Source organism: Mycteria americana, chromosome 1 (genome assembly GCF_035582795.1).
Source record: "Mycteria americana isolate JAX WOST 10 ecotype Jacksonville Zoo and Gardens chromosome 1, USCA_MyAme_1.0, whole genome shotgun sequence".
Lineage (NCBI taxonomy): Eukaryota > Metazoa > Chordata > Aves > Ciconiiformes > Ciconiidae > Mycteria > Mycteria americana.
The window spans coordinates 211206273-211218800 of NC_134365.1; the positions used below are offsets into that span (position 1 = coordinate 211206273).

At 37.8% G+C, this 12528-nt stretch overlaps 1 protein-coding gene across 2 annotated transcripts in view; it reads left to right on the top strand.

Moving 5' to 3' along the window:
* Positions 1–12528, top strand: part of SLC36A4 (solute carrier family 36 member 4) — a 126767-nt gene that overhangs the window by 15950 nt on the left and 98289 nt on the right. The window contains exons 2-6 of one of the 2 annotated variants that reach the window (XM_075491103.1): positions 186–309; positions 1092–1182; positions 2079–2167; positions 3399–3494; positions 4524–4608. In XM_075491103.1, the coding sequence (XP_075347218.1) occupies positions 186–309; positions 1092–1182; positions 2079–2167; positions 3399–3494; positions 4524–4608 (485 nt within the window). Of the gene's footprint in view, positions 1–185; positions 310–1091; positions 1183–2078; positions 2168–3202; positions 3293–3398; positions 3495–4523; positions 4609–12528 lie in introns of those variants that run through there. The other variant, XM_075491104.1, reaches the window with a different exon arrangement.

Here is a 12528-nt window from a genome sequence, read left to right on the forward strand (position 1 = left end):
CTGTACCCCTATAAAGAGAGAGTTTCCTGTGTAAACTTGTGGTGCATGTATCTGTCTGCCTAAATCAGCGTTGTAGTTAGTAATGCCCATAAACCTCACAGCATGGCAAAATATTTGAGTCATGTTTTACTTCTAAACTATAAGTTTGTTTCTAATGCTTAATTTGTGTTAACTCTGTTGTATAGACATGGAAGTAATGAAGCCGTTAATTGATGAACAAAATTCAGATGGCATCTCAGATGAGGAGCACGAAAATAATTTCCTGCCAGTTGAGAAGCATTACCAGCTTGATAATGAAGAAGGCATTACGTATGTATTACTCCTAAGTATCAGTATCAGCTTGTTAAAAAACGTCGCCTCCAACTTGTTTCTCATGAGTAGTTTACTGAAGTCTTAAGGGGTTTTCTTTCACCCACAGTACAGTTTTGTTGTTACACTTTAGCACTTTGCATAGTTTTGCCAAAAAGCAGGCCATTTTGAGTAGGTGTTCTGTTCTTTGGAAGCTAACAATGTACTGGCTGTAAAATATTCCAAGGTGCCCATTTGTAAAGTGATTGGTTCACTCAAAATCCAACCACTGTTTGATTGATTTTATTTTTTCATAAAGAAACTTCAGAAGAATTTGGAAATAATCTATGTTTAAGTTTAATTAGAAGATCTTGTAAAGGGTGGTTGTTTTGGGTTTTTTTTTTCCTTTTGATACACTTTGGTTGTCAGAACTGTGATTTGTAGCTGGTAATGGTTTTGAATGTTATTGATTCTAAAATAACATTGATGAAACTTGGTAATTTTGACTCGGAGACAATAAAATTGCACAGCAAATAACCTTTCACAAGCTGGAGGAAAGAACTGAAGATCAGACTTGTATGTTCAGTTGGAGGGACCTCACATCTAAAGATTAATAAGAACATTCTTTGAATGTGCTGGACTACTTTAAAGTAGTTGAAGTTCACAAATTATCCCTGTATGTTATAAATGATAGAGAATGTGGGTTTGTTTTTTTTTTGTTTTTTTTTTTTTTGTTTTGTTTTGTTTTTCCCCCACCAATCTGAGTGTACTTCTAATGTGACTTTTTCTATTTTTATCCTCAGGTTTATACAAACACTTACGCACCTTCTCAAGGGCAACATTGGAACTGGGCTTCTTGGTCTTCCACTTGCAATAAAAAATGCTGGCATTGTGGTAAGAATTCAGCTATTTTTCATAGATTAGAAAAATTATCTAGAAAGATCTATGGGTATGTGTCTGAGTCTGGAAAACTAAAATCTCGATAGTTTTTGTTTGTCACTACCAACTTCAACAGAATTGTGTTCTATTTTTCCTCTTTGGTTTGGTGAAGTTATTACTGAAGACTGAGAATTTTTTTTTTTTTTAAAGTTGCTACTTCGCGCTGCAGACTTTATAGCATGTACTGTATTTTTGCTTAGCAAAAGTTTTTCTGTGGAAAACAAAATCTTTGTCAGAAAAAGAGAGATTTTGATTCACTCAGACTCCTATGATGTCTCATGGGAATTGTTATGGAGTTGTCTTATCTTTGTCCAGACTTCTCTCTAGCCAGATCATATGTCCTAGGATGCAGTCTCAGCTTGTTAAATCAATCTCATGTTTCCGCAGAAACAGGGTATAGCACAGGCTAGTTTATACCAGGTAACAAACAACACATTTCCTAAAGCAGGGTAAATTTAATTTAACTTAAAAGAAACCTTTATTGTCATTAACACTGCCACTTTAAAAGTGCTTCAATATGCAGTCTTCTCTCTTGACAAATTTCTTTGACGAATATCTTAATGAAGCTTTTAGAGGAGTGAAGTTGTTCTCGCCCATTTGGTATTTATGGCTTGATCACCCCTGAGTAGCCTTCTGTCAAGTAGTGAACTAAAAGTAAGGAATGCCATAAAACATCAGCAGCAAGTCCTCCTCTGAGAGGGGAAAAAAATCCAGTTGCATAAAATTTTTAATTCTTTATTTATTTGCTACAGTGTGAAATTTTTGCATGTAAAGATTTTCCCCCAGCATATTTTTATGAAAAATTCTGTTTATCTCCCATGTGCTCCCTTTTTTTTTTTTCTCCATACCAGATTGGACCAATCAGCCTTGTGTTCATAGGAGTTATATCTGTTCATTGTATGCACATCTTGGTACGTTGCAGCCACTGTCTATGTCAGAGGTAAATGTGGAACTACTCATTCTCTTGCTGAGTTTGAGTATTAATTTTTCTTTCTTCTTTTCTATTTCTAATTTTTGGCCTACAGAATGTCCTGATGCTGTAGCAGTTTCTTCAGATCAGAATCTTGTACTTCAAAGAAACAACACTCAAATGCTTATCCTGCAACTGTAAATGATAGCTGTGCTTTGTGCAACACTGCTTTAATACATTGAAAAAATATTTCTTCTCTGCTCATATGCAAAATTAAGTTGGTTTAACTTGTATTTCCTGGTATCCTGTTCCCTGTCTTTAGCTGGCAAATAATCAGGTCTTTCTCATTGCGATTTTGGTTGCTTAGCTTCAGTCCTTTAGTCCTTCTTTATCTTCATAGTTTCCTTTATAGCTTCTGAATCTTCATAGCTTCGAAAAGTGTCCAATTTATAAATTACCAGTTTATAAGTACTTTATGGGAATAAAAGATAAACTAAGAATTGCTGTTAATGTCTTTCATGATTATATGTGAGCTCTGTCTCTTTGGGTTGACAACTTGATTCTTCAAAGTTGAAGTAGTAGTGCTGAAGGAATGTGTTAAAATGATTCTAGTGAGCAGATAAACACTAGATACTCCTCCAAGTGAGATGTACAATACTGGGGGGGAAGCAGTTATTCAAATTTGACCGATAGAGTATTTTGATTAATAGTGAATTTTATGAAACATTTTTATCTTACTGTCAGGTGTTAGAGAAGCAGTGGGAGGGTCTCCTATTTAAAAAGTGCAATGAAGTTTTTGAACTGAATTCTTTGCTTTTCCTCTGTAGTTTTGAATGGCCTTTGAAGATGTACATAAAACTAAGATCACTGAAACAATTGTGATTGACTGCTTGTCCAGGAAAATCTGTTGAATCCTGTTGAAGTTCTTTGTGACTTTTAGGTTTGAGATTAATTTCTTAAGCTGATATTTTAAGAATCTAATTTGGGATTAATTTATCAAGAAAGTTGTTCTGTAAGAAACTGATGTAGTACTGTCGAATTAGAGAGAAGCAGCATTGTGGTTCACATGCTTGTGGACTCCTGAATAACCCTTCCTGGGGGAAAGAAGCCCAAACTGTACCTCTAAAATTCAGCAGCTGCAGAATGGTGCCATAGGTGATTACTTATTATAACACTGGGAGGCCACCAGCATTTTCAAGGTAGGGATCTAGGTCCTCATAGTTTCTAGTAATTCTGTTCTTTCTTCACTCCTTGATTTCAGGATGAAAAAATCCTCCCTGGGGTATAGTGATACAGTTAGTTATGCCATGGAAGTGGGGCCCCTGACTGCTCTTCAGAAACGAGCTTCTTGGGGACGGTAAGTTTGCATTAGAATTTAATTCAATAAATTTGTTATTAAAAATTAATGGCTACACTTGGTTAGGAGATTTCCTTTTTACTAAGATGTTACCTGCTTTAAGAATGTGTTTCCCGTGCTTGAAATATTTTTATGCAGTGTTACTTGTTATTTCCTGCAGCTAGTAGTGGTGACATGAGGGGATTGGGGAGTGTCTCTCTCTCTGTTAGGCATTTCAATTTTCAGGCCTACGAGAGCTGTAAAGAAAAGACCTCTGTTTAGTAATATATGAAGAGATGTGGTATAACCAGAAATGCATTCTGTATTGTCTAATGTAGTGAAGTAATTTAAGTTTTCATTCTCTTTTACCATAAACACATTTCTCTGCATCAGAATTCACTCTTTAAGCAGGTTGATGATGCAAATGTAAATTACTTCAATATATTTATTCTGAAAGGAAGGAAAGCAATTCTTTAATTTCTGTTTAAATATAACATAAATAATGGAGAAATATTTACTATATTTTGCAATAATGACATGCAGATATTAATAGTTCGTTGTCTCTCTTAAATACTTATCCGTCTTTTAAAAAAAGACCATTATTTTTTCTTTGCCATTTGTTGCTGTATAGCTGTTTATGATATGACTACACAGTAGTGAAACTCAAAAGCTCGGACATGTTCTTTAACGTTAATTTAAAGTTGTTTTTCTTCCTCACTTGAGGAAGAATTTTTTTTGGTCCTGTTATTTTCAAGGATGCAGCATCTTGCATCATGTGTTTTGGCTATTGCTTTGTTTTGAATAAGAAAAAGGTGAGCTAGTCTTTTAAGATCTTTTGTGATGACTTCATAGGAATGGAGTAGAGCTCAATTAGAGGGAAGATTGGTTGGTGAAATGTAATGACAATTCTGTAATGTGCTAAAGAGTTACAAGCCACAAATGGCGATTTGATTTCCAGAGGCACTGTGCTGCAGCAAATTGTGTATTAGGTAGAAATGGGTTAATTGTTTGGATCTGAAGTATAATGTATGTTTGTTTTTTCTTCCTCAGGTGTATTGTCGACTTCTTCCTAGTGATAACACAGCTGGGATTTTGTAGCGTTTATGTTGTGTTCTTGGCAGAAAATGTGAAACAAGTGAGTCATGTTACTGTATGGAAACAGTTATGTTTTAGATTCATTTTTCCTCACTTTTCTTTCCTGTCCTTATAAAGTCCAACAGAACTACTTGTAAAACGTGAAGCTGAGAGATGCACAGATTCTACCACAGTTTCCACAAAAGAGCTTTTGGTAAAAAGGAGCAATGTGCAAGGTGAACTAAATTCAGATGTTGTGCTTCACTGCCCTGCCACTGCCACTGTTTGTGGCTTCACTGCCCTCTGATTTGTTTGTTGAATTTAAAAATGAATTGTGGAAATGATAGAAAATAAGGCTGAAACTGGTCTAGGAGCCAGGTGTCCCTTTTTTTTTTTTTCCTTTTTTCTCGCCCCGCCCCCCCCAGCCTTCTGCTGACTTCCTTTTTTTCCTCTGACCTCCTGGGCATATTTTTCCCTTTTCATGGAACTGGAATCTTTCTTTGATTGTTGTTTAGTCTCTTCCCTTTTTTAGAATGGTCTCATCTGCCACAGAATCCATTGTATCTAAACGAATCCTGATTTTTGATCTTAAAAATGCCTGACATTGAAATTTCCGCAATGTCCTAAGTAGTCAGTTCCAATGCTTTCTTATCTGTTAGACAGCTGCTTCTTTGTAGAAGCTTAAAATTTCTTATCGGCATTGTAAGTCCTTTATTTTGTGTTCTAGCTATAAGTAATTTATTCTTTTCTATTTGTGGATACCTTTTATATTTTTGAATATTGTTATCATGTCTCCCCTCTAATAGAGGGGAGCCATGATAGAATCTAGTAATTCTTCTTGCTTTTCTGTGAATGCTCTGCAGTTGGCTACATCTCTCTCTTTTTTTCCAAGTTTTATCCCTGAAGTTGGTTATGCTACTCTAGTTGAAGTTGTGCTTGTGACCAATAGAGCTGAATGGTTATTTCACAGGTCTTACAGATCATATTCCAGACTTGACACTTCAGTATAATGATCATCTTGCAGGAGCATGTCATTGCTAACTCATGATTGACTTGTGATCCACTGTGATCTCTCGATCCTTTACTGCAGAGCTGCATTTTAGGCAATTCTTCTGGTTGTTCTTTCTGTACAGGTGGTTTCTGCTTATGTATAGAATCCTTTATTTTTCCTTACCAGATTGGTTTTTAACAGTTCTCAAGGTTGAATTTCAGTCCTGTTCTTCAATATTCTTTCACTTTCCATCTGGTATAGATGTTTAAACCCTGCTTACTACAGCATCTGTGTTATTAATGAAAATAATAAATAGCACTGCTCATGTAGCATTTAATGTATTTTACTGTAAATACTATTACACATATACTATGTAGTATTAAACGTATGCAAACACATTTCAATGTTTTGTAAATGAATTGAATATTAATGATTAGAAAAATACTGTGATTCATTTGTGCAAGTTGATTTATTTAAAGATGTCTAAAAAATGAAATATTTTGTCTTGCCATATTTATAAAAAAGTCATTTAAAAATTGCAAGTGAACCCCCACAACCACAAATACCTATACACCTTGCAGACACCCCCCAAACCTTTTGATAAAATATCCCTTTACTCCCCCTCAACCATCCGTCCCTGATCAAAAACCCATGCCTATTACTTTCATGACAGCTGCTTCTGCTTTCATCCATGTTTTTTGTCTCTCAGTCTCCAGTCCTTCTAAGCTCTTCTTTTTCTCATTGGTGGAGATTTTTCTGTTGATGGGGTCCCTGATGTCTGCTGGTCCTTCCTCTTTGCACACTTGGCAGTTGCAGTCAGCAGTCTGTGTGTCTGAGCAGGTGGTCCGTGGGAGGTCAGCCAGCACAGGTTAGCTGCTCAGACAGGAGCCACAGGCACTTTGAGCTTGTGGTGCTCTCTCCTCCTTATTAAGGGCTTATTAAGATGCCAGGACTCTACCAATGTACTCTGCCGTGTTTTCTGCTCATAAGATTATGGTTAGTCACTTGACATAAAACTAATGAGGATGAATCTGGGCCTGTGTCTAAACATGTGTGCTTCTGTAATTAGTAGAGTGGGTGAGGAATAAGATATGGCAGGTTACTGAGCATTAATCATCCATATAGACTCTTATTCTACCCAAAAGGTGTCTTGGCATTACTTTAATTAGGAAGAAGAGTGTCCCCTGGGCAGTTAGTACATAGAAGATAGTATGTTTTTTTCCTCCCCTTGTAGGTGAGTATTTGTATTGTGTTTAAAAAGTGTTCCAAGCTCTACGGATGAAGATCCTCTCAAGATGAGGTGAATTTGTGTTTTTGGAAGCTGGATACTCTGTAATTTGCATCTTGGGAGAGAAAAAAACCCCCAACCTTAAAAACTACAGTCCCACTGTCACAGTCCATCTCAATACCTAAAAATCCTATTTTACATCTGGTGTCCTTTTGCTGGCCTTCTGAAATGGGGATTTTTATTGCATCCTTTGTAATGTAAGTTTGCATTGAAACCTTTCCTGTCAAATACTTATCTGATCAACCAGTTGTTATATATGTGTTTTGACCTTAAGTAAAAGGCAAGACTGAACACTTACTGACTTTGGCTTTTGTAGATTTTGAAAAAAAAAAAAACCAAAACCAAAGCCTTTTCAGGAATCCTGTTGCTGCTTTTTTGAAGAAGGGTTGAAAGATCTTATAGAAAAGCAACCTCTGCAAAAGCAGTGGCTGCAGAGACCCATGACACGTACCCTGTAAATGAATTAAAGTCATCAGCAATTCAGAAGTCCCACTTCCAAGTGTATCTGATTCAGACTGCCCTGTGCTCTTTCCTCTGGGAGGGAGAAGGCTGTGGTTTCTTCCTGGCAGCTTTATGTTGCAGAAATCGGTCCCATAGAGGGCACCAAAGAACGGAAATTATTACTGCTTTAAATCTAATTATTTGGGGTAGTGGAAGGATAAGGCAGGTGAACAGAGGGAATTGGGGGGGTGGGGAACTAAGATAAAGGAAAAACATAGTAATACTGTTACTAATACCACTCCTTGAACAATACCTCTGCATTATGCTCCGTACTCTTCTGATGAAGTTTGCATGTTGGTGTATGCAAATTAAGCCCACTGGAACCAGTGGGAACTTCCACTGAGATCTTTTTTTTGATATTCTTAGTTAAAACTAGTACCAACCCAAATTTAATAGTCTCTTCCTTCGCTTTACTGTTTTAGAGAAGTAAGATGTGACAAAGCATTTTAAAATGGTTCTGGCACATGAATGGAATATTCATCAATCCAGATTACTTTGACGTGAATATTTAGTTAGACACACAGTGGTGCATGTGAGTCTAAACATTTATTTAATCTTTTGAATTCTGTGAAATGTTTGATATACCCTTCTCACTAACGGATATGCAGTGTAGCTTCTGGTGCTAAATCTTTTCTGATTAGTGTCTGTGGGATTATAGCAATGTTGGCTGCATTATATTAGTCTTTTCCAGACACTTTGTGCTACAAGACCCTATTTCCAGTTATATCAAATTTCAAATGAAGCTTTTCTGAAGGAATCTTTTCCTGGGGCACCAAAGAAACTCAGGTTGGTGGCAAGAGTTCTGGTTAAGTCTGGCAGCATGCAAATAAGGGGCTTACGGGTGAAGGTGCCTAGAATTGGAGAGGAATGGTGAAACTGGAACAAACAGCTGGAGGCTGACTGCAGCAAGACTGGAGCAGGAACACACTGGGATAGAAAAAAGAATCTGTGCCCAAAAGAGCATGATCCCCTTTCATGCCATAGTTACTTTGCTTTTCCTGCTTGAGCAACGGAAGACCTTAAGTCAAGAGTCTTGGCATTTATCAACTTGCTCGTGAATATTTGCTGACTTCTCTGGGAAAGTGTCCTTTTCTTATTGTTTGCTGATAAAGCTAAAAAATGAAAACATGTTCTTGCTGTGTGGGAGTACGTTATTAGATCTTTAGAACTTTGAAGATGACCCATCAGTGGGATGCTACATAATGGTATTTTGATTTTTTTCCAGTTTTTGTAAAAAGGAAAAAAACTCCCAAAACTTAGGAAACTGTACTTAGACATAAAACTAGAAGTGTTAAAAATGATGCAAAGTTGGGTAGTGAGTAATAATGGAATACCAGAACTAAATGAACTGTGAAAGATTTCTTTGGCCTGTTCATGACAAATTATAGGATTACAATATAGCCTTTATCTGCCTGATAACGTAAGGGTTTTGTGCCAGATCTGGCCTTGTGTATTGTACTGGCTGTTGCTCTGAGCTGAATAAGGAAGGAATTTGGAGGAATCAATGAGTTGAAGGGCTACTCTTTTTATCCCACTAGATGTTGAAAAGTCCGTAGACTGTATGACAGAAAGAGCTGGTTTTGAGATACAGGTAAGGAAACAGTGGTCTTGGTTGAAGAGACTGAGGAAACGGAATTATTTCTTGCTTCTGAGATAGTTCTCATAAGAAGTGTGATCATCAGTTGAACTGAATTTTCTGCAGTCACTAGTTGTGCATTAGTCATTTTCTGAGTGCCTGACATAAGGAATCTGATAACCAGATTTGCACAAGTGTTTGATCTTCCTGGGTACAGCTGAAGTTGGTGCATGCTGTGCCTGGGCTATGTAAATGAGACATTAGGTGAAGCACCCCTGTAAAGAAAGCTGTTTCAGACATGACACCATCATGTAAGTTAATGCTTGAATAACTGAAGTGACTTCTGATGAAGTCGCCTTGTGACTGGGGACGTCACTATGCCTAGTGACTTCAGTGGCTGTTGCTTCCCTTCTAAAACCATAATGATATTTCCTCATGTGGTTTAGGGAAATGTTTGTGGAATTCCCAGGTACAGTCACGATAAGCCCAGAACAAAATGCAGATAATGTGTGTTCAGATTGGAAGTTGAACAATATTCACTGGGCTCTGTGACATACACAAAAGAATATGTATGTATGCCTTTTTCAAGAATAGATCCATTGGACGGATAAGTGAAAAGATTTGTCTAAGTTGGCTGATATTCCAGTGATATTTCAGATTATGTTGCTTTGTTTAGAAAAAAGACAGTGAGATATAATGTCTGCTGTTCTTGGCCCAGCATAACTGCTGTATGCAGTGATGCACTAGCAGAGAGCAGCAGGAGATTGAAAGTGATTGTTATCCAGAATAGGAATCTGAGATTATATTAATTCTAATATTTAGAAGACTAGGTTAGACAGATAGTGAGTCATAGTCCATCCTAATACAATCAGCAGTAAACTTGCACTGAGCTGAACAGCATATGAGAAAGAGTTTAAAAAAAAAAAAGTCCTCCTACTGCTTTGTATTTTGTTACTTGTTAGAACACTTTTAAGTGTTATCTGATTAATTTTTTTTTTAAATCTAGTAAAACACTTTCAAAGTGATGATAATGTTAACCTGCACCTGAACAAATCAGTATAATCTCATCTTCATTAGAGTTTTCTTCTGCTGCTCTTTACTGTCAAATCTCCCACAGCCGATTGCTCCATTCTAAGTGGGAAACTAGTGATCCTTTTTATAATTTTTGGATTTTACTTTCTGACTCAGCTTTCTTCTACCCATCAGTCACTCTTGCCTGTTTGTTTAGCTCTCCTACAAGATTAACCTTTGCTGGATCTTATCTAGTGTGCCTCTTCTGAGTCAATGTATAGAACCACTATTCTGTCACGTCTCAAAATCCACTTCCGCAGTATGGATATTTCCTGTGGCCTTGCCTAAACCTGTAAGTGGTACTGCCCTGACTGACGTTGTTAAAGCTGCTTTATTGATATGAAGTTGATTTAAAGGTGTATATATCCACAAAAGGGAATAAACTGTCCTCCTGTGCTTTTATATCAGTATAACTGTGTCCATATTATCATTTACATGGTATATATGTGTGTGTATCTGTACGTAAAATTCACCCCCGAAGTATTTTAGTAATGCAAAAACCTGTGTATAATGGACATAATGAAAACAACTTGACAGTCAACAGTTGAACTGAAACTTGCAGAAGTTTGGGGTTTTTTTTAATAAATTGAAATATTAATTTTGAAGTTGTGGGCTTCACATGTTGCTGCGCACAAGTAATAGCTAGTGGAGAGTAAATTTCAGAAACCTCCTCCTCACCCAGACAATACTGCTATCTTTAGTGGTGTTACAGTTCGCAGTAACCTCTTTGTCCGATGGCAAGCTGATCTCTGAAATACTCTGCCTGGGATAAGTGTGTGCACTTTCAGCAGTTATTAGGGGATAAGTGGAACTTAACTAACCATTTCACATGTTTTTTCTCTATACAAAGCCGTAATCCTCCATAGGATAGGCTTTGGGAAACAGGGCTGTTTCAGGTAGGGCTCTGATTTTCTTTTTTTATTTATCTAAGGACTTATAGCAGAATAATCCTCTGGGGTTGGTCAAATCTTACTAGGGTGAAGGCTATCACAAATAAATAAGGTTTGTTCCATTTTCTGTGTAGAGTTACAAAATACCTTTATACAATGACAGCTGTGATCACACAGAACAAAGATGGGAAGAGAGTAAGGAATTGCCCTGCTTTATACTGTCAAAGTCTGGTTAAAGCAGTGTCACTGCTGTGCTCTGAAGATAAAGGAGGGAGTCTGCAACCAGATGGGTTGTATCCAAGAGTGCTGGGAGAAGCCTGAAGTCTTTGGAAGACCATACAGAGTGGGGGAGGTCCCTGAGAACTGAGGAGAGGCAAATGTTGTACTTATCTTTGTAAAATGCCAAAAGAATAATCTGGAGAATTACAAGCCAGTCAGCCTCTCTTCAATCCCTTTGAAAATCAGGGATTGAGTCTTCTTGGAGCACATTTCTGGACACATGAGGGAGAATAAAGTGACTGGAACTAGTCAGCATGGATTTACCAAGGGACTGACCGACCTGATTGCCTTCTATAAGAAAAAAAGTCTGAATTTTTACATAATGAGAAAGCACTAGTTGTCACCTTGACTTTAGCAAGGTTTTTCATGCTGTCTCTGACAAAATCCTTGTATCCAAGTAAGGCTGTTATGGTCTGGATGGATGGATGGATGGAGAACTAGCTGGGGAAAAAAAAAAAGCTGGTTGTATGGTCAGGCTCAGAGGGTAGTGGTCATGATCATGAGCCAGCAGTGTGTCCTGACAGCAAAGGAAACCAACAGCATCCTGGGCTGTATGAACAGGAGAATTGCTGGTAGATTGAGGGAAGTGATTATCATCCTTTATTTGCATTTGTTAGACTACATCTAGAATACTCTGTCAAGTTTTGGATATCCCCAATACTGGAAAGTCATTGACAAACTGGAGTGAGTTCAGGGGAGAGCTGCTGAAACGATCGGGGCTGGAGCACTTGCCCTGTGAGGGCTGGGGAAACTGGGGTGGTTCAGCTTGGAAAAGAACTGGCTTTTGGAGGACCTAACAGCAGCTCCCCAAGACTGCAAAGGGGTTTTCTAGAAAACGGAACCAAGCTCTTTACTGAGGTCAAGGGGGGAGGACAAGAGAAAGTGGTCATAAAATAACACAGGAGTTTCTAACCTGAGGCAAAGAAAAACTTTAAGACAGTCAAGCACTGGAACCAGTTGCCCAGAGAGGTTGTGCAGTCTCCATCCTTAGAAGTTTTCAAGACCCAGCTGGAGAATGGGGAGAGGAACAATCTGGTTTGAGCCCATAGCTGATGGAGCTATGAGCAAGTGATTGGACTATAGACCTCCTGAGGTCCTGTCTAATCTAAATTATTCTATGATTCAGTGAATCCAAACCTCCATTTTTGGATGGGGAAATGGAGAAGACTTGAGAATGCAATATTTTGTGTAGTAGATAGGAGACTTGACAAGGCAAAGTGACTCAAATGAGAGATGGTGTGGAAGAGAGGAAGGGGCAGCAGGAAGACTTCATGAATTTTGTGGAACTGGTGTTTATTGCCCACCTAGAGTTGCAGCTTTTGGGTTTAAAACATACAAGAAGTAGATGCTTTTCTTAGCTGGCACTAACACAGCTATGATTGCAA